We start from the raw sequence: 23,746 nt of genomic DNA on the forward strand, positions 1-23,746 counted from the left end.
ATCCCCACCAATGTCCCAGGACCTGTGTACAGTCCAAGTGAGGTTAACTTAATGTCTGATTACTTTAGTCGGCTAATGTGTTTTAGCTTGTGTTAAACCATTGTATGAGAGGTGAATAATTTATTTTATTAATCCTTGCCATTTTATACTGTACTTATTTGTTTCATGAGGGAGTTGCTGATATACCTTGCTTCTTTTGAAATGATCTGCTCCTGTACTCTATAGCCTGTCTTTAACTTACTTTGCCACATCTCTAATCAGTCCTGTAGTGTACACCCTTCAAATAATTAGATGTTTTGCAAAATGTTAACATATTGATATCCTGTTCCTAAAGACTTTAGTATATGTTTTAGGAAACAGTAGTGCATGATGAAAGCGTACTTCTAGCATTTGTCGACATTAGCTGCCACGGTGGTGCAGTGGTTAGCATTGCCGCCTCACAGCAAGAGGTTCTCCGGTTCAATCCTCGGCTGGGGTGCCTTCTGTGCAGAGTCTGCATGTCCTCCCTGTGGTTACGTGGGTTTCCTCCGGGTGCTCCGGTTTCCTCCCACATCCCAAAGACATGCTGTAGGTGGATTGGACACTCTAAATTGGCCCTAGATGTGAGTGTGCGCATGTGTGTGCCTTCTGTGGAAAGTTGGGCGCCCGGCTGGCAACTCGACACCATAAAACTCCACTGCCAGTCATGAGTGCACAAGGTGATCCACTGTGGCGACCCCTAACCGGGAAAAGCTGAAAGAAGAAGATGACTGTTTTCAATTTTCCGTGAAGTCTTGAGTAATGTTAGCACATTGCATCTCTGCTTAGAAATCACTAGCATTTGCTTAATGATATGCTAGTACATAATTTATGAATATTACTAACGCTATTGCTCAGTTTGCTGTGTTTTTGGCAACATATGTCATACTGTGTTAAAAGCTTGCACATGCTGAATGACATTTTTTCTCCAACAGCTAGTTTTTCAATATAGCTTCAGATCTACTCTCAGCTATAATAGATGAATATAGCTTCTTTATCTGCTAGAACAGCTGTATGAAATTGAATCTGTCACTGCAAATATATTTTATATCCAATAGCTCCTAACATGGCAAGGACTTGTGTTTGCAGTTTATCAAATATAGTATCTATTTCTGCAAATAGCTTTAATTTGATAGCCTTAGGCTTAGCAAGGACTGGTGCCTGATGCTTTTTAAACTAACAAGCAGGCCATCATATTTAAACTTTAAATGCAATTATAGCACCTATGTTTTACTGGTATTTTCTGACTTTTATCAGATACATCGCCATAAGGGATCCAGAATTAGCATATTATAGTGCAGAATGCCTTATACAAGAATGTTGTGAAACTAATGATAATCTCAAACATGTAACTGTAACTTAGACAACCTGTTGTAGGTGGAGTTTACCCGGCTTAAATTAGCATTGCTTGTGAAGGTTTATGAGTTTATGTTTACCCTTTGAACCAAAACATCCTCAAATGGCTACTCGTCGATCACTAAACATCAAACATCCCATTTATCAAACAGGCATATCATTGTAAGTGAAATCAACAAACTGCCTTACTTGGCCAACAACATGGAAAAAGCACATAGTATGAGTAAGTATGACACTAAACAGGATGATAATAATAATATACATTTGCTGTATTATTGTCCCATAAAGAAATCTGATATATAACTACTCTAACCTACCATCCCCAACTATATATTACCAACTCTGAAATCGCTTTACAGTGGCGAAAAGGGCAAATTTTTAAAAGGCTTTGTTTAGTGTATGTCATGCAGTGTACACTTGAGAAGGTGTGTTTGCAAACATTTTTATTTAGTTTTACTTCACAGCGTTATCAGAGGTCTGTGATGTTGGCCAAGTATGACAGTTCGTTGCACCCTAGAGACCCTCCCTCGCACCCTAAGTAACCATCTGACAGCATATACACATAGAAATTCTTCCTACAGCTCCAAAGCACAACATTATGAAAAAAAACATAACTTAACCAAATCTGATCAAGATTCCTTTCTCAGTGCATTAAAATTCATTAACTGGTCTGCACTACTGACCTTAACCCTCGATGATGCAGTCAACCTTTTATATACTATACTTTTAAACATCCTTAACAGCCTAGCTCCCCTTTGCAAAAAAGAACTAAAATAGAACGTGCTGCAAGGCTAACATTGTCAGCTAAGCCGCTAATGTCAGAAAGGAATAAAGTATGGAAAGTATGCCAAAACAACAGAACTAGTTCAAAAAATTATACCAACCTTCAAAACAGCAAAAAAATAAATAAATATATATATATATATATATATATATATATATATATATATGGGTCTACTTTGTTTCACCTAACTTCCAATTCACTGACTCCCATTTGACCGAGACCAAATGACTGAAATTTCATTTGACTGACACTTCATTTCACTGACAGTTCATTTGACTGACAAGTATTATTAGCAAGAAAAGGGAATATGCCCCCTTCCCCACTGCAGTGCGACCCTGGAGTTAGAATATATAGTTAGTGTGTGGGGAGCCCCACTTACTTTTCTTTTACCAAGCAATATTATATCAAAATATAACAATATCATATGAAAGTGGGGGTCTCTTCACACCCTAACTATATATTCTAACTCCAGGGTCGCACTACAGTGGGGAAAGGGGCATATTCCATTTTCTTGCTAATAATACTTGTCAGTCAAATGAACTGTCAGTGAAATGAAATTTCAGTGAAATGGGGTCAGTGAAATGAAAGTCAGTGAACTGGAAGTTAGGTGAAACAAAGTAGACCCAAATATATATATATATATATATATATATATATATATATATATATATATATACATACACATATATATCCACACCTCTATAAATCTCCTCTTCAAAATGTGACATTTAATAATTATTTCATCAATAGCATAGCTGACCTAACCACAAACAATTCCAAGAAAATGTCCTTCAGTATGTTTTCCACTAACATCTCTCTTACAGCATTTTCTCCCCAAGGCACCATTTTAAACTCCCATACAGCTACTTTCAAATGTAAATCTATACATGACCCTTTAGCAAATTCTCCCAAATTTGCCCTACAACCTGTCTTTATGCATCATATAAAAAAGCTGTTATACAAACTCAGACCCTGACCTACTTCAGCAGGTTAACTCCCAGCAGAATATCTCAAACTTGCTACTGATGCTGTTGCTTATCCTATCAGCACCCGCATCAACAAATCACTTATAGAAGCAAATAACCTGCACTGTGCAAATAGTCATTTATCATTATCATGCCTAAAGGAGGCAATTTCACTGAAGTATCAAAACTTTTGTCCCATTACCATCCTATCCCCCCTTTCTACAATACTGCAAAAATGTGTCCATCAGCAAATCCTCATTTACCCCCTCAAAAATCAAATACTTACCTCCACTCTACATAGCTTTAGACCACCTCATAGCACTATTCCTGCTCTTTTATGGAACTATAAATAGTGCTAGACACTCTGGCAAATTTATCTCCTCCTTGTTTGTTGACCTTTCAAAAGCTTTCCTTACCATTCCCCATTTGAGATTCCTACACAGACTCCAGAACACAGGTCTCACCTCCTCCACCATCAACTGGTTTTCCAGCTGTCTAATAGACAACCAGGCATAATATGGCAAGGTGTCATCTCAACCTACCTTCCAAACACCACCAGAGTCCCACAAGGCTCTGTCTTCGGCCCTCATTTATTTAGTATTTTTATCAATGATCTACACACCACCTGTTGTCAAACTTCTCTAGTTCAATATGCAGATGATTCCACAATTATCTGCATTTCTAACAAAACCCACCTACAGCAAGTAACATAAGAAGCTTTGTCCTCTATAGAAAACTACCTTCATAAGTCTTAACTGTTAGTCAGCCGACACCCCCCAAGAAGACTCCTTCTCCTCTTCTTCCCCAAAATATGTTCTACAGACAAAACAACATTCCCAAAACAATAGTATTATTGAAGACTTTTCATGCACTAAACTTTTAGGTGTAATCATCAATGAAAAATTTGATCTCCATTTCCAAAATACTATGAACACGATGCATCAAAAACTGGGTATGTTCTATAGGCAAAAGCATATTCTAAAAACATCCATAAGAAGTATCTTTGCCAACACCTAACCTTTACCTTCACTCCTTTATGGAGCTCATATTCTCACCAACCTTCAAGTCTCACTTAAAATCAAACTTGAATCTTGCTGTAGTAAAATAACTAATTTTCCACTAATTGTAGTGATTTGGCTAACCAATGTATTTCCCTACAATCCCTAAAATGGATGGAACTATGACAGACCCTTAGCTACTTACAACGGATAACCACCCATAACATTAACAATAAACCCGTTAAATACCTGGCACTTAAATACTCTTCTTCACAATTATTCCTCCATGAGATCCTTATGAATAAATGACAAACCGCTACATTCACATCGTAAACCTCTTAAAGCTGCTAGAAAAGGTCTATCCTCCTATTCTGTTGCCAAATCTGGAATAACCTCCCTAACTTCCTTGCCTTCAAACATGCATTAAAAGAATTCCTATCCATGACCTAGATCTGCTCCTCTTCTAAACCTGACTAAAATAATACTGCTACCTTTCTTCCTCATCTCCTTCTCCCTCCCCATCCTTCACAAGTTATTCTCTTTTTCTCTTGCTACAGTTTTTCTCCTTTCTACTCTCTGTCTTTTTCTCTTGCTACAGTTGTTCTCCTTTCTACTCTCAGCTGCCTATACTCTTGGCTCCCCATTCTCATGACTGTCCATTTCCTGTCATCTCACAAACATTCTTCCTTGCCCTCCCCTTTCTCTCTCTTTCACTCGTTCTAGATATTTTTCTATCACTGGTTTCCCAAAACTTTCTCAATACCCTTACCTTTTCCCTATATCCAAAACACCCTTTAGCTAATTTATCTTTTGAAATATATATTCTCATCTCTATGTCTTAACAATTCTTTTTTCTGTTTAGATCCCTTCTACTCTCTTATTTCTTGACCCTTCTTTTTCTTTTTGTCAGCAATAATGCTTGTTAAATACTCTTTTCTTATCTTTATTGTTACATATCTAGTGAGTACCAATGTGTATTGTAAACTTATTTACCATTGTAAAATTATATTTTATATCAGTTTCCCATTAGTGTTATGTTTTTGGAGCTTTTCTCCCTGGGCCGCTGCTGAAAATGCATACTCCAGACCTAGTCAGTACTGCGTGTTAAACAAATGCCAATAAATGATAACCTTATAAATGAAAAACAGGAGTAAGGTTAAATCTGAGGACAAATGTTATAGTAATGTGTATAATTCATAGTCATAGAGAGGTATGCCCAAAACTTTCAGTGGTTTACATTGATTGTACTGGAGCTGACTAAGCTGAGTAACAAAAGCACTTATCCAAATAAAGCTCCTTTGAGAAATGTTACTGGAACAGTAGCATGCTTTGAAGCTTGTTTTCTTTTTCTTTTTATTTATTATAACTCAGTAGTTCACTTACCAAGGGACCTTGTACAGTCAAGGTCTCAAATACTCACAGAGCCAGTGTCTTCTCTCTCAAGCTAATCCCGTTAGATTTCTGCAAAAGTACAAATTCTGATATTTGAAAGATGTGGAGGAGTCAAGTCCCTCCCCTACACCCTACCATGTGGGGATTGTACTTCTCTCAACTGCTATATTTTGTTTCCAAGGGTTTTCATAAAAAATTGTGTTGATCTGCAAGATCATGCAGGTTTAGAAGCAATGACATTTAGTGATAATGGGAGAACACTGGCTATCCATTATGTTTTTAACTCAACTGTCAGACTATGTTGCCAGCAGCAGATTGACAGCTGACACAATGCCATTTGAAAGTTTCAGGGAGATTAGAAGAGTGGTGTTTCCTAGTAATGGTCAGAAGTGCTCCATAACTATCTTATGTTAACTGCTTTAATTTAGATAGTACTTACAGGAAAACAAAGCAAAACAATGCTGGGCACTGCAGGGGAAGTGTTGAGTCTGCCTTGCTGATTGTCTATGAAACTATCTTACCAATATAGGGCTGTGTGTAGTCTGAAAGAATAATAAAAGTCTGAAATGGTTACTGAGCAACAGACAACTTTGTCTGCCTGGTTAATTAACTATGTCACTTGCTGTTCTGGAACAATATGTATGAAATGCCTGCTGTTCTCTGCTGTAGTTTTTATTTATTTATTTATTTTACATTTGTTAACCGGGTAGAGTCCGGCTAGGCAAGTAGCCCATTTTTAGCGAAGACCTAGGGAGATAAGCTCCATAACAATAGTACAAAAAGGTTAAAAACATTTTTGAAAGATTTACAAACAATATACAAAAAGATTGTCAGTTGCCAACAATCACAATTTACAAAAAGGTGAATGTAAAATGGAAAACATTACATTTCTTAAGCCTTATTACAGACAGTAATATGAAACTCATTAGATATAGAACTAAAAACCATTGTGGTATTTTCATTTGGTAGAAGTAAGACAAGACGATTGCAGAATAGAAAACATTTGATCGAAGGCATGAGAAGCTAACCAGGAGTATCACAGGAGCATAGCCATTGGTGAGTGAGGTATTCCTTTAGGAGTTTTTTGAAGCTATGATGATCTGTGTTTTTTAAGATATTCTGGGATAATAGGTTCCACTGTTTGGCTACTTTGAAGGAGAAGAGAGAGTCACTGAAGTAATTATGTGGCTTTGTAACCTTGAGTATACATTTATTGGATGATCTAAGGGTGCTGGGGTCGGTATTTAGTTGCCCTAGGTTGGAGAGTGCAGGGCAATTTTCAGGTTTGTGGATAATAGAGTGGGCAGTGGTGAGCTGATTCAGCAATAACAGATTGGGAAATTGAAGCCAGTGTAATTTTTGAAGAGCAAGACAATGATGAGTCCTGTTGGGTATATTAGCAGCAAATTTTGCTATTTTGTTATAGCAGTAATCAAGTAAATGTAAATCAGACTTGTGCAGGTTAGCGAAAAGTTAAGAACAGTAGAGAATAGTAGATAGTAGGTGGGATCTGGCTGTGGCTAGTGGCTAGTTGAATATGTGGATAGTTTAATATTTATGCAGGAACGGTGTGAGGGCATAGCCCTCAACACAGGGATGACTGGTACATGTACCTGCAAATCACATTAATTATTTCATTCAGAAACTTTACTTAATACACCATCACATCCCTAACATCACTCTCCCAATTTCAAACTAAACTAAAATCCTTCCTAAATATCCATTGGCTATGCTCTTGTCGTAACCCAGGTTAGCTCTCTTTTTTTCCATCATTATCTGACTCCTTAACATCCATTCTTTTTCTTCTCTTCTACTTACTCTAACTAATTATTAAATATTCTTTATCCTTTCTCTCGCTTTACCATCCTAGGTTTTTCATTTTACTCAAAATTTAATTCAACTTGTTTCAAAGTTATTGCATATGTTTTTTTTTTTTTCCCTCTATTTTTGTATATTGATGTATATCTTGAAATTGTTTAGTAGTATGTAGTGGAGCTTTTCTCCCCGGGCCTCCACTGAAAATGGACATATATCCAGTTGGACTAGCCCGGTAAACAAACAAATGTAAAATAATAAAAAATAAAATAAATTAAGTATGATCATCTTAAGTATTGAAATCCAGCTTATGATATGTGTGACAATGTGAGATATTGCAGCTATGCCAGGAGAAGTAGGGAAGTGGATGCGTAACATATACTGGCACAGGTAGTTGGAATTTTGTAAAGAATTATATGTCATTTGTATATCAAACTGGTTTGTACAGATGCTTGTGTTGAATAATGTATTTATAAAGCTGCCTGTATTAAAAATGTACCAACAATGTGCACTGCTGGACAGAAAAAGAAATGCACATGCATTATTGTAACCGTTTAAATGTATATGTTTTAACAGAGGATACTGGAAGAGAAGAGGTTAATTTCAAACTCTGAAAATAGTTTGAAATTAAATTACCTGGCTTAGGCCATAAAGATAGTATATTAGTTCTCAATGCAGACATACACCAATAGTCTGTATTAGAAAGCTTCCTGCATTGTCATTGGGGTGAACCAATTGCTACTCTGGAAGGGTGGAGGTTTGAAATTGTTTTATGACTTCCAGGAGCTGCATCAGATATTAGCAAATATTTCTGTGAGTCTATTATTGGCAGATATGTGCTAAATCCTGACAGCTTCTAGCCAAGAGAGGAAGCATGGGAACCAGAAGTCAGATGACCAGATGTATGTGACGCCATTCTGTAATCCATCACTAAAAATAATATTTAATCGTAGATGGAGCACTCTGTTCTTGGAACCTGACAAGGAAGGACCCCTCACCTACTTCATCTTGCCTTGCTCTAGTAAGTAACCAGGAATAATAATTCTTTAGATCAGTCAGGAAAATATAGTGAGAGTAGTTAAATATTGTTTTTCTGTAACTATGTGAACCTGTCCACCTGTATTATTTGTAATATTTCATGTGATTGAAGTGATGGTGCTCATTGTAAATAGATATTTAGTAATTTCATGTTCTTTTATTATTTATTATTAAATATAATTAAACTTTTCAATTTATCTGGTCCTTTAGAGAATATTTTAATCTTTGAGAATACTTAATATCTATTGGTATCACTGTGGCCAGTCCTGAAAACCTGGCTGTTTGGTCAGCATTACCATTTGTATTAATATTAATTTCACTCAGTATAATTGGATACCCTTGAAGAGCGTTAGAGTAGCTGGATATGGAGTGTCTGGTGACAGTGTAACTACCTTATAGTCTGGGTAGAAGCAGGCATAGCTAATAAATCTGTGCCAGCCTTTCTCCAGTGTGTGTGTGTGTGTGTGTGTGTGTGTGTGTGTGTGTGTGTGTGTGTGTGTGTGTCAGCTGTATGGAGCAGGGACACAAAGCACTGGTTTCAGAAAGAGGGTGCTGGAGGACTTGGCTTGGACACTTGGCTGAGGGCCCAGCCCTACAGCTGTGCCAGTGTGGGTCTCATTAGGGATCTGGAAAGAGAGAGAGTACCCGGCACCCGGATTGACTGTCTTTCCCTGTGTGCTCTTAAGGGAAATTGTACTTGATGCAGAGAGCTGCATCTGATAATACTGAGTGCATCCATTTTTATTCCAAGTGATTGTCCCTCGCCAGTGCCAGTGGTGAGGATTTAGGCTCCTTGATTACTGGCCTAGAGTGGGGACGTCACAATATGCACCATATTTTAGCTCCTCAGCTGCATGTTCATCTTTTTACATATTGTTTCAAATACAGTTTGAATACATACATGTTTAATACGCATTTTGACTAGTTTTTATGTATATGTACTAGCTTTAGAGAGATACTACTTTAAATTGTTTTGTAATTGTAGACAAGTTATGATTAGGGTATTTTGTAATTCAGCTCTTTAGGGCTTTTGGGTTCAGGCATGTGAGCCATCATCACTCTGAAATTCAGGAACATGACATGAGTTTTGTTAGCATGAATTATTTTAAAATGAGTACAATTCACTGTGTTTTCATTCTGATGTCTTAAAGAATGGTTTGTGAACTGCTGGGTTACTTTGCATTTTTAATATTCTCTGTAATGCTTGTATAAATAAACAGTGACAACATACTTGAAGTAATTTCCTGGAGTATAATTTAACTGTGAAATATATGCTTTTATGCTATGCAGGGTATAACATACCAGTGGAACAGCTGTTGCTGCTAATTGAGAAACCCAATCAGCTTCCATTTAATATTATGGAAGGTGTATCAAAGCTTCAGACTGATCTTCCTGAAACAGCCCAAACCAGTAAGTAAATACTTCACTAGTGATCTGATTTGTCTTTACAGATGTTTAAGATAAAGCACCTGGTGAAAGATTAAAACTTGAGTTGGAATGAATAACCATGAATAACAGTCCCCTCCCCAGAAAAAAAATAAAATAAGTTAGTTTTGAACTTGACAGACTTTTGAAAAAAACATGTAATTAAACTGGAGTTGAATGGCATGATATAGTAGTAAGAATTGAAAATGTTCATCATTCTCACTGCTACCATAGCTTTTGGCTATTTGGGTTGTCCATAGGATCATAGGAGCATAGGTGTGAAATTAGATAATAACCACTGGGGCCTTTATAAGCTTAGCCATGCATCCCAAATCTTTGAGAAGTTTTGGTACCATTGGTAGTGTAAGAAGGAGCTTGGGAGGGGAGGTGAAGCACTTACAAGTAGCCTGGGAGGTGAATCATTTACAGGCTGGCTATGTCCTTTAGAGACATATATGTCAAACAATGGGTGAATTTCCAGTTCCCCATCCAGTTATCCAAGTTGCACTTGAATTGGGTTAAGGAGGAACTCTGCTTTACATGGATGAGGAAGCCTGTTCCAGAGAAGGGATAGTCTCTAGGATATATACTTGGCTGTCAAGCAGGTCCTATTTATATCACAGGCAAGGTTTAAGACTTTAGATCGGGTAACTGTGGTACTGTTTGTTTTGTGAAAATAGCAGCAGGTTCATCAGTGTGGGAGGTCTGAAGATGCCTTGTGTGCCAGCCATATTTCTTCCCTAAACAGCCTATAGGAGACAGAATATGCATATAGGGTTTTGATGTGGTCTGCATGGGACATCTTATTTATGCCCTGCATTCTTGTAGTCAGGAACATCTGTGGATTTTACATTTATTGGATGTGCCTAGTTAGGTGCATATCAGAGGGGGGGGGGCATTGTACTAAATGACAGGTCTGAATACAGAGGAACAATGACCTTGGACCTTTATGTCATACCTTTGTTTATAGGCTATATAACACAGAATAATTTCTTTACTACAGTAGACACATGATTGTTAAAGCCTAGATTGTTGTCTATATCTGTCCCTAAATCCATGTCTGCTGGGTTGACTGTGATGTGTGTTGTAAATGTGGTAGTTACCAGGGGTGGCTGACTACCTGAAGTATACTGTTCTGCATTTCTTTGCATTTAGTTTTAGTCCATGGCTCTGACTCCATTTATTTGTATGTGATTGTCTGTCTTGGAGAATGTTTGTGTCAGTGGGAGATTCTATGACTGCTCCTAATTTGCAGTCATCTGTAAATTTTGACAGCTAGTGGTCCTTGATATTGGCCTTGAATTCATAGAAGTAGATGCCAAGAGAAAGTGGTCACAAGACCAATCCCTGAGGAACTCCACTGGTGGCTACATAGGCTACAACAACCAGCCAGCTACACAAAGCTTTGGCTCCCTCCCACACCTACACTCTGACTGCTGATTGGTTAGCCCTTTGGGGGAAATCAGTAGTCAGTGTCTATACAACTTTAGTACTTTCTTGCTGCATTGAGAGGAAGCAGCTGTGAGGCTTCACATGAGCAGCAGGCAGTTTTAAGCTTCATTTCTGGGAGATAAAGAAAAGAAAGCCTAATTCAAATTGTATATCAGCATGTATATATTGTACCTGGATGTAAATCATTGTTGTTTTTGTATTTTGTATAATGTTGCTTACTAGTAACTTGAATCTGTTAGCAGTCATTATGTAACTTTATCTATCAATGTATTTGTAATATGTGGAGTTTTTCTCCTTGGGCCTCCACTGAAAATGGGAACTCCTAGGTCCAGTGGACTATCCTGGAAAACAAATGCAAATAAATAATAAATAAAATAATAAGCCTCCATAGGGGAATCCTTCCGTAAAGAATGTATTGCCCTTTTAAGAAAATATGAATATATTTTATTTGTCATCCAAAAGTGATATTTCGCCTTTAAGAAAACCAGCATTATTTTTTATAATATCAGATGTTTCTTATCAGGGACTGCTATTTTTAGAACATGGCTTATTTCTGAGTACTGGAGACTAATTTGTGGTAAAAATGTATTGTTTTTGTGAGTTTTATTTGTATGTGTAAATTTTAAGGCTTGGGAATTGTGTTTTGGGGCAGAAAATGTCTTTCATGTTGAATGTTTGTGTACACTTTATGACAACTTACCTTCAGGTCTTTCTTTTAGTGCACTTCAGAAAAGGGAATTTGAGATATGACAATGATTTCTGTCTACAGCTTGAACTTTTACTTTTGAAAGGAGACTTGGAGAAATGTAAGTGTGTGTGCTGCTTGTGAACACTTGTTTAACCACTTACCTTCGACAGACTCTTTTCAGCAGTGCTTACTAGCAGTCAGACTTCTTCCTTGGCCACAGCATGAATACTTACTCTGGTCCTGCTGGCTGTTCTTCCATAGTATCTAAAAAGAAAAAGAAGCACAATTAAGAGTCCTTACTCCCAGTGTGTGCTCAGACAGGGACTCAGCCATTGGTGGGTGATTCTATAGTGGCTGACCATTGTTCCTCGTACCACTCACTTATTGCTTCAGGTTTCTCTGGTGTAACCTGTTTAGCCAGTATGGACTGTGGGTCAGTCACATCCTCTGCAGTTCTTTCATTGTCAGATTGGGGCATAGGAGAACCACCACCTTTGAGTCTGGGAGATGCTGTAGGAGGTTATTCTCAGTGTGGCTGGGGAAAGAAACCTTTTGCCATGAGTGAAGTGCTGTCCCCTTGTTGGTCTTCTTCCAGAGAGGTCCCTACAAAGTAAAAAGCAAAAGTTTAGGTATTGCTCATCAAAGGACATGGCGTATGTTCATATGTATTTACTTACCTTAGCCAGGAATTTGTTGCAGGCTGTTAATCTGGAAACTTAGAAATCCTTACCAGAGTTTAATCTCTATAAAGAATTTCCTGAGGAAAATTTGTTAGAGAATTCTGACATTGATGAGGACAGGGCTTTTTATTCTAAAGATTCCTGAGCCCAGTTCACGGATTCTGAGGAAAGTTGATCCTCTCCAACTCCCGTGGAGGAGTTTTCCATTTCAGAAACTATTTCCAGGATGTGTAAGGTATTTTTGTGAGAACCAGTGGATATCCCCCTGAATTAATGCGATATCTGTTGCCAGTGGATGTGCCACACACTACACATGTCCTTCCTATTTTGCCAGCTTTGGAGGATGTGTTAAATGCTGCCTGTAATAACCCTGACTCTCAGCCTTCAGTCCCCAAAAAGGCAGATACATTTTATAAAGTTTTTCAGGTAACAGCTTCTTGTTTTCTCATCTTAGATGTAATCCAGCAGCCATTTTAACCTTTTCACCAGCTGGAAACAAAATTTTAGTCAGTACTTACCCTGCTCATCTGGATAAAGAAGATAAGGTATTGAACAGATCCGGTAAAATAATCTTCTCTTCTTCCATTTTAGCATACAGAATTCTTAACTGTCGAGCACATATGTGGAAGTTTATTATTAGTCATGCAGACAGTTTGATGGAGTACTCTGCTATACTACTTTTGTAATGCACCTCCTGCTGGAATCCTATAATTTCTAATCATTTCAAGCATGTAAATGTGCTTTGAATAATATGTATGATTGTGCAGATACAATGTCTTGGGCTACTGCTTCTGCTACAGTTTTTTTGAGGTATTCAAAGCTGGAGATTTTAAACTCTACTCTAGATAATGAGGTTTGTTTGGGCCTTCTGATGCTCAGGTCCTCAACAGTTTGCTAAAAGAGGGAAATTAATTCAGGGAGTTTCTAAGATTTTTCAAATCCCCCATTAAAAATCTCACAAGTCCTCTACTCTCTTTAAATACAAAATAAACATCTCCTGTTACATCCTGATAAACAGAGAAAAAAATGGCAGGAGGAGAACAATAAAATGCAGTGATCCTTCCAGAAAAAGTGACGGTGTAATCCGCCAGAATGACTGTGTTAGCTAGCATTCATTCCACCCTCCCCTCCTGCCCCTCTCTTTCTGAATATCACAGAAACTGTCTATAAAACTTCCCCTTTGGCAACATATTGTATCAGACTTCTTCTTCTTCTACCTTCGGCTTTTCCCGGTTAGGGGTCGCCACAGTGGATCACTTGTCCACTCATGATCGGCAGTGGAGTTTTACGGTGTCAAGTTGCCAGCCCGGCACCCAACCTTCCACAGAAGGCACACACATGCACGCACGCACTCACGCCTAGGGCCAATTTAGAGTGTCCAATCCATCTACAGCATGTCTTTGGGATGTGGGAGGAAACCATAGCACCCGGAGGAAACCCACACGGCCACAGGGAGGACATGCAGACTCCACACAGAAGGCACCTCAGCCGAGGATCATACCGGAGAACCTCTTGCTGTGAGGCAAACAGATTGTATCAGACTCATGAGAGAAAAAGGTGATTCAGGAGGACTAAATTTGGCACTAGACACACCTTTCATGAATTCATCCCCACCCACTGAACAGGGTGATGTTCATCGTGTTTCACTGTTGCAGTCATCACTGTAGGGTTCTTCCTGCCGGCATGCAGCCCTCGGTCAGCCAGAATCCCAAAGTCTGGGTCCGGCATCGTCTGTGTACTCACCCTCCCTGACATCAGAGCGCCAGGGATACAAAGCTCCCAGCCGACGCCATGTTCTCCAGTCTTTCTTGCCGCGCGGTGGAAGCAGTTCGCAAGTGCCGGTCGGCTGACTCCTGTTATTTTTGGTGCTTCATACCGAAGACATTCTTCTTTTCAAAGCTAAGTACCCCATTGGGGAAACTTTTTTCTTGCTCCAGACCGATGTCAGAAAAAGTTAATAATTGTATATAATTGTATTTCATGTGGGAAGCAAATACCTCATAAGGATTTTCACTCTTACTGTATCCCTTGTCTAGGCCCTGACCACGATGTAGCTAGTTGTCGGTTTTGTGCTAGATTTAATCAATGTACTATTAAACGGAGATATGATTTTGCCTTTCATTACTTTGGGAGGTGATTTAATTATAACATGTCATCGGACACGCTTCTGACTACTGTAATTCATAAAATTGTGCAAGGATAAGATTAGGCCTCCGAGGTCCAAATCAGACGACAGTTTACAATCGGAGCCAGCTGCTGGTTCAGCCGTCGTCAGTGAGGCGCTTTCGCAGCCCCTGTTGTCGGCCATTACAGAACCGCTTGCCAAAACGGACTCCCATGAGGAGCCAACTAGGCCTTTGAATACTCCAGGTACAGGACCTTCGGATAATGCTCCCTCAGATGGGTCCGGAGCCGCTGTGCAGGTACCAGCTTCCAAAGGGGTTTTCAGGCCTACGCAGCTTCAGGTAAAGGCAAAGGCAAAGACTCCTTCTAAAACAAAGACTCAAGCCCAGGCCTCCTCTGATCTGGGACCTAAATCTCAAAAACAAATGCTTAAAATGGCGGAGGACTTGCTAACTATGATTAGGGATTCACATCCCCCTCCTGACAAAAGGCCAAGACAAGAATTGGATTATGAATCCTCTGATCAGGCATCTATCTCTTCAGTGTCTTCCTCTGAACAGGATTATACTTTGCCTCCTTATGAGGATTCTGATGCTGAGGAATCCATTCCTTCAGCTTCTCCTCCTGAGGATTATTCTTTTGGAGAAACTTTACATGACATGAGGGAACATTTTCACTGAGAAGGCCAGGAGTACTCTGAATCTAAGAGAAGGCTTAGGGTTTTCCTTCTTTTTCCCCAGCATAGACCCCTGGCTTTTCCTCCTATTTTGGATATTGTGGATGATGTCTTTTCTGAGTCTAATTTAACTCCTGACTCCTTTCCTCCGGCCCCTGCTAAGCCTGATAGATATTACAGAGTCCCTGACTCCCACCAGTTTCTTTACAAAAATCCTACTGCTGATCCAGAAACCATTTCTCAGGGTCCTAAGGGTGTTAAGGCTGCCACTGCTAAGAACCCTATTCCGTCAGATAAGGATTCTAGAGCTTTGGAGAGATGGGGCAAAAAAGTGTACACTTCTGCTACTTTATCTATTAGGGCTTTAAATTGTCAATTTCATATGTTGAAATATCAGCAATACCTTTTGTCTGTTATGAAACAAAAACTGGGTACCATTTCTGCATGTGCAGACAATAAAGAATTACATGATTTGATGCATGCTACTGAGCAGGTTGGAAAACATACCTTACACTGTGGTTTTGATGCTTTGGAGGCCTCTTGCAGGGCGGCTGCCACTGGCACGGTCATTAGAAGGCATGCTTGGTTAAAGGAACAAAATTTGCCTGATCAAGTGAAAGCAAAGTTACTGGATGCTCCTGTTCAACATAATGTTTTGTTTGGGTCTAAGGCTGAAGAGGTTATAAAGAAAATGGAGGATAAGGCAAAATCCATGCAAACGGTTAAGGATTTCTTACAAGTTCAGCCTCTAGATTTAGCAGAAATTGGCCAGCTAAAAGTTGGTCCTTTCCCAGCTCGGACAGGCCCCAGAGAAGTAGATATAGGCGCCCCAGAGGGAGGGCCCAAGCACAGACCTCTTATAGACCTAGACAGTGGAGTGCTTCCACCCCCAGGGGTGGAGAAGATAGGTCTCAACCTTACAGGAAACAGGCTCAATGACTCCCCCTGCATGGCTTCAGGAACCTCTCTCCTGGAAGCTCCTCTGGGAGGAAAACTTTCTCTTTTTCACCAAAATTGGACTTACATAACCCAAGACAAGTGGGTTCTGGATGTAGTTTTAAGAGGTTACAAATTCCACTTTCACACCTTACCAAAACTAAATGGATGGCCAGACCTACCAAAAACTCAATGGGCAGAGGCATTAAAACAGGTGAGGTCCCTCATGGCTATGAGGGCCATAGAACTGGTTCCAAATTCAGAGACGGGACAAGGCTTTTATTCAAGACTCTTTCCATTTCCCAGAAAGCAAAATACTTGGGAGACCCATCCTGGATCTGTCAGTCTTAAACACTTTCCTGGATATACCAAAGTTCAAGATGCTTACTCTGCAGCAGCTCCTGCCATTGTTGAGCAAAAATGCATGGATGGTGACATTGGATTTAAAGGAGGCTTACCTACACATTCCTATCAGACAGGAGTGCAGAAGATACCTCAGGTTCAAGGCAGGCCCGAAACATTACCAATTCTCTGCACTGCCCTTTGGCTTGTCTACTGCACCCAGGGTCTTTACCAAGTGCCTGGCACCAGTAGTAGCTTACTGCAGACTCAAGGGAATTCAAATTTACCCTTATCTGGATGACTGCCTTATTCAAGCAGACAGCAAGGACATTTTACTCCAGCACCTGGAATTTGTTCAGAATCTACTCAAGTACTTGGGATTCACTGTGAATGTAAAAAAGTCAAATTTGACACCCACTCAACAGATACCTTTCCTGGGTGCTCTTGTAGACACAACAACCCAGATGGCATTCCTGACATCAGAAAAACAACTACAGCAAGCTTCAACTTTCAAAAGCCTGACGTTAATGTCTCAGCTAACTGCAAGGAAATTCCTGCAGGCTTTGGGTTACATGGCTTCCTGCATCCTTCTCATACCATATGCAAGACTGCATATGAGGAAGATACAATGGTACCTAAAAAGCGTATGGTCCCAGCATTGTCACAGTCTGGAAACAGTGATTGCTGTCTTGCCTTGCCTGCAAAAAGAATTCCATTGGTGGGCCATGGCATGTCTTCAAAACAAAGGGAAAGCTTTCAGTCTACCTCCAGCCTACCAAGTGATAACCACGGACGCCTTGGATTATGCATGAGGAGCCCACTTGCAGGGGAAAGGCCTGCAAGGTTTTTGGACAGAAGATCAGAAGCATCTACATATCAATTTAAAAGAGATGTTAGCTGTGCAGAATGCTCTCTTGGCTTTTAGGGATCTTTTACAGCCAGGGCAGCTTCTGATACAGACAGACAACACCACAGTTATGTGGTACATAAACAAGCAAGGGGATTCACACTCCTACCCCCTTTGCAGACTAGCCATGACTCTATGGAACACAGCACTAGCTTGCAAAGTGGACCTACAAGCTCAATTCCTGCCAGGGAAACAAAACACTCTGGCAGACATCCTGAGCAGGAACCTGTCAGACCCACACAAGTGGATGCTGGACACCCAAATATTCAAGATGATTACAGAAGCCTTGGGCATGGACATAGATCTATTTGCATCTCCCCACAACTACCAGTTACAGACTTTTTGCACAAGGACATATCACAAGCTAGCATGGAAAGTGGATGCTCTCTCATTCAGTTGGAGGAACCTCTCTGGGTATGCCTTTCCACCACTACCTCTTCTACCAAGGGTGTTATTAAAAATAAAACAGGACAAACCAAAGCTGATCTTACTAGCCCCAAATTGGCCTCGACAATTTTGGTACTCAACACTGATAAATCTATCCCAGGAACCTCCTTGGATTCTACCTCAGATTCCAAATCTTTTGTCTCAACATCAGGGCCAGGTCCTGCACTCTCATATCAAAACTCTCAGCCTGGCAGCCTGGCGTATTCAGGGCCTATGATTAATCCTACCCTTTCCAAACAGGTCATGGATGTTATCCTAGAAGCTAGATGGCCTAGCACTAGGAAATCTTATGAAGGTAAATGGAAGAGATTTTGCACCTGGATGCATGCTCAGGAATCGGATCCTCACATTCCAAATATTCCATTGATTCTACATTACTTTACAGACATGTTGCATAAGGGTTTATCTTTTTCCTCCATAAAAATACATAGGTTCATAGGTTCATAGGTTCATACTAGGCCGGCATTTTATATTATAACCCATTATATATGTGGCTTGTGGCCACCCCTTTATTTAGTTTAAAAAAAATGACCTATCATTTTGCTGTGCCTCTGTCAAGCAGTGACACTGAAGTAATCCCTGGGGTATATCTGCGATCTCCCATCCATTGGTCAAGATTCCTCTTGAACAAGGCCAGCGAGGTACATGCCTCAGCTATCTCTGCACATTATAATACAGATCCTCCAATTTTTTCACATCCACTTCTGAAACAATATCTCAGAGGAGCAAAGAATTTAAGGCCCCCCTAGGACACCACCCATTCCTGCCTGGGATCTCAATTATGTCCTGGAAAAACTTACTCTGCCTCCTTTTGAGCCTGCTGCCACATCTGATATAAAGTATTTATCATGGAAGACTCTTATCCTACTGGCTTTAACTTCAGCCAGGAGAGTCTCGGATTTACAAGCGCTCATGGCTGTGGAACCTTACGTTATTTTTCATCAAGACAGGGTTTCTTTGAGGACTAACCCTACTTTCATGCCTAACGTGATTTCTAAAGTGGCTTTAAACCAAACTATTCACCTGCCAACTTTTTTCCCTAATCCACAAAATAAGGGGGAGAGGATCTTGCATTCTTTGGACGTGCACAGGCAGCTTCGCTTTTACCTGGACAGAACCAAGGATATCAGGAAAACAGAACAACTAATTGTTTCTTATGCAGCAAATTCCCAAGGCAAAGCTATTTCAAAACAGATCATTTCTAAATGGATTGCTCATGGAATCAGATTTTGTTACTCTCATTACGGAAAGCAAATCCCAGGAAAAATTAAGACTCACTCTACCAGAGCTGCTGCTACTTCAGCTGCCTTTCTCAGGGGAGTACCTACCAAAGATATTTTGGAAGCTGCAACTTGGAGTTCAGTGCATACTTTCTCTAAGCACTATAATCTCCCTCTTTATTCTAAGTCTAGGGCAGGCTTTGCTTCTGCAGTCTTGCAGGGCCTTCTAGCCACCCCTTCTACTATATAACCACCACCCTTTATCTCAGCTTTGGGATTCAACCCTACAGTGATGACTGCAATAGTGAAACACGATGAACATAGTACAGTTGTGTACACTTACCATAAATGTAGATGTTAGAGTGTCTTCACTGTTGCAGTCTGGGTTACCCTCCCTCCTGTCCCCTCTTATACTTTCATTAGTGTTGTTTCCTACTTCATCCTTCTTCTGAGGTGTATTTGCTACAGGGTATGGGGTTTGTTGTATGTTACATTTTTGTTTTACTTTTAGCCTTCATTTTTGGGCATCTGACATCTGGGGCAAGAAAAACTGGAGAACATGGCGTCGGCTGGGAGCTTTGTACCCCTGGCGCTCTGACATCAGGGAGGGTGAGTACACAGCCGATGTCGGACCCAGACTTTGGGATTCTGGCCAACCGAGGGCTGCCTGCTGGCAGGAAGAACCCTACAGTGATGACTGCAGCAGTGAAGACACTGGAACATCTACATTTATGGTAAGTGTACACAACTGTACTTTCTTTCCTTAGGTTCTTCAACATTTGCTTGACCATAGCAGTCATAGAACCAGTGCCTTTTTAGATCAAAGATAAGGTTTCTACTCCAGAATGTTTCTGGATCCAGTTCTTGATCAATCTTTTCTTCACTGTTTGTGAAAGTACTAAAATTCAAAATGTTGACCATGAAGAGTGACCATCATTCTTTTTTTTTTTTGGCCATTTTATGGAAACATTAAACCTACAGGATGCTTATCTCATCCCCATAGCCACAGGCTTCAGGAAATTTCTCAGATTCTGTGTGTCTGGTTCACATCAGCTCTCTGCATTACCTCTTGGGTTATCTACAGCTCCAAGGATGTTTACAAAGTGTCTAACTCATTGCAGGCTACAAGGCAGTCCTGTATTTCCTTATATAGATGACTTACTTATCATTGTAGAGTTTTTTGCCAGATATCTGGAGTCCTTAACATGGGCTTCTTCTCTCCTTACCAATCTGGGGTTGCAGATAAATGTTCAAAAATCCTCCTTGACTCCATCATACAATTTTCTGGGCTGGCTCCTAGACACTTTTTTCCTTATCCAGGAATTGGAGGATTTTTATTTGGAAACTTTCCTGGGTTTCCCCAGATACTCTCAGAATTTGGCTTGGGAATATCTCAGGGACTTGGAGTTCATTGGCTTCAATGATTCCTGTCACCAAGTTACAGATGAGAACAATTAAATGTATTTTAAAAAAACACACATTACTAACATTCTCATCCTCTAGAATTTCACTTTCCAGTTTAGGGCCATCTCAAAAAGGAACTGCACCGGTAGAGTTGGCTCAGAATCTAGGTCTGTCCTTTTCTCCTCCTGTCCAAAATCAGTCTATAACTACAGACACCTCAGCTTTTGCTTGAGGAGCAGTTTCTATGGGGGTAAAGGTGCAAAGCCTGTGGAACTCTTTAGAAAGAGACCGACACACAAATGTCAAAGAGATGTTACCTGTGATTCATGCTACAAAATCTCATCATCATCTCTGGTCCCCAGGACTCCTGCAGGTAATTACAGAGAATACCACAGTGACAGGACTTCTGCAGGAAATTACAGAGAATACCACAGTGATGTGGTACATAAATAGACTTTAGCAATGTTTACCCCTCCAAGTATTTTGCATTTAGTCAGAGGAAAATGTAGTGGCAGACAAGCTGAGCAGGGCCAGGACAGACCCTCGTGAATGGAAATTGAATGCGGAGATTTTCCAGGAAGTGATCCAGTTGTGGGGAATACCTGAAGTAGATCTTTTCTCCCACTTTCAAAACAAGACAGCTAAACAAATTAAGAAATAAGACTTGTAGGTGGGCTTGGAAAACAAATGTATTTTCATTTCCATGGTCATGGATCTTCCTTTATACTTTTCCAGCCTTTCCACTTGGTTCAGTTGGAACTATCCCATGTTAACACCTGGTACACTGAGAAAGAGTTCAGACTAAATGTACAAATGTTAAAAATTGCAGCAGCATCTCCTTCAGTAAACAAATTGCTACCACAAACTGCATCAGTGACACCTCACTCTTCAGGGAGTCCTGCCATCGCAGACCTAGGCATCTGAGAATATGGTTTCCCCTCCTTTAATTAATATGTAGCGACCATAGTCATAAAATCCTTGTATATATCAGAATTTATCACCGAGGACATCTCTGTCAAAACCAAGAAAGTTATTGTTTCCCTGTAGTCTGCCCATTATAGAATATATAACTCCCTGTTTGGCATGTGTCTAATTTGACATTTCAAAAATCTCAAAAGACTGCAGAGTTTCCTAGTTAAAGGAATCTTGGGTCTAAAATCTTGGCTATCAGAAAAGGCTGAATTTCACTCTACCTTTACTCAGTGTTGTGTAGATGTTGTTGAAGGAAGATCTACGTCTTGCTTTCCATGCCATCAGGGATCCCATTTTCCAAATCTCCTTTTTCTGTTCAACAGTACAGCCAACACTAGAACAAGAGATCTACATCAGGAAATAGATAAAACTAAATGGAGAGGTAGTTTCATCACCCAGTTCCACCACTTGCTTTGGAATTGACTCTCCTTGCATGTCAAGCACTACAATTCACAGGCTGACTTCCTACATAGTTTTGACAATTAGATGAGTACCCTAAAATACATTCTTGGACTTACCTGCCTTGGCCTCCTTCAAAAGATTGGTCTGTGGTCTAACAGCCTTATATTTCCTATGGTTACTGTGACATGATTTACTCAAGTAATGATGAGACTAACATCTCTGTAGGACTCAGTATTAACAATTAATTTTGACAAGGAAAACAACGCAAGTTGTAAACAGTTTACTTTTTACCTGTAAATCATGAGTAAAAAAATGAAAGAAGAATTCCTAAATGGTCCTAATGAATTTACATTATTGATTCTTAATAAGTACCAATGCCAAGACTTTGTGTCCGTGCTGGTTAGTTCTGTGGGATTAGTTGACGTAGGCCCACATTGGTCAGAGAAGAAGTATTTCCAGTGTAACAGTCATTCTGACAATGAGAATATAAAAACATTATCAATAACTTGCCAACATCTAATTTATGAAACATAAATGTAATATGCAAAACATCCAGTACCTTAAGTAAAATTTTAAACTAACCAAAAGTCCAAACTTTAAGCATAAAATACAAAAAAAAAAAAATATAGAAACTTGAGACCTTTGGCTGTACTATGGCAGACATAGATCACATCAGAAAAGAGAGAACTTATGAAAGAAGTGAGGTCCTTATAAAAAGAAAAGTCTGAGGGGATTATAGCCATCAGTCCTGGTGTCCTTTGCCATTCCCTGACCTGACACCCCCCAACTTTAACTTGAGGTGCAAAAAAAGGTTCTTGTACTTGAAGACAAAAACAAAATATTTTCCTTATTTTCTTTTTAAACTGCAGCAAACCACTTAGTACATTTTTACCAAGTACCTCGCTGCAGTTTGTACCACACACAGAGCTTCAGCCATGACTGCAGATACAATACTGGCATTTACTTCTGAATTCTGGTAGTGCACTGAAGACGCGTTCTCATCTGCTGATCATACCACCTTACTCTTTGTGTCTGGGGCAGCTGCCCCTTTGCACCACCCTAGCCATTGGAGATAGGAAAGGCCTCTGGAAAACTATCTAATCTTGTACCAGACTTAGAATCAGACCACATATGCCTGTGATGGGTTAATATTCTCGTAGCTGTCTCACCACACCCAAAAATGCTACCTTCCCTAGACTGGGTCCTAGAGAAGTGTTTATAACGTATGTCAATCCAAAGAAGGCACATCCAAGTCTGGAGTACCAACTGCTTCAAGCATGCTACCATAAGTTCCATCCTAAATGTTACTTTCAAGATGAGTTGTATAACTTAGAGGCCTAGGGTATCAGGAGATTTCTAACTCCTGGTTATGTCCTTCTTGTTAGCCAACAACAGTAGACCAAGTTATTTAAATTCATTTCTTGTCCAGTCTTACTGTGAACAAAGGTAACAATACTAACTTTGTAGTGAGTATCAACTTAATTGTTCATGGAGTCAGAAGTAATTCCATTACTAATTCTTAAAATGATTTAGAACTGAATACCTTCAAAATATACAAGACCAACTGCCTATTTTCAGGCATTTCCAGTAGCAAGGTGAGCTATACAGAAACAACCTGGTGAGTCCGATCAGAAAAGAAAACACTCTGTTTATGTCCTTCCAACCACTGAGTCTGTAGTGTGGGGGAACCAGGACCTTCTGACAG

The 23,746-nt window shown here is 39.8% G+C and overlaps 1 protein-coding gene across 1 annotated transcript in view; it reads left to right on the top strand.

The window, feature by feature from the left end:
* LOC122789797 overlaps positions 1-23,746 on the top strand; it is an 825,084-nt gene that overhangs the window by 481,578 nt on the left and 319,760 nt on the right. Inside the window, 1 exon segment of the mRNA XM_044057239.1 lies at positions 9,657-9,776. Coding sequence (XP_043913174.1) covers positions 9,657-9,776 — 120 coding nt within the window.

This window comes from Protopterus annectens, chromosome 15.part0, assembly GCF_019279795.1.
Source record: "Protopterus annectens isolate FY-2018-M chromosome 15.part0, PAN1.0, whole genome shotgun sequence".
NCBI classification, from domain to species: domain Eukaryota; kingdom Metazoa; phylum Chordata; order Ceratodontiformes; family Protopteridae; genus Protopterus; species Protopterus annectens.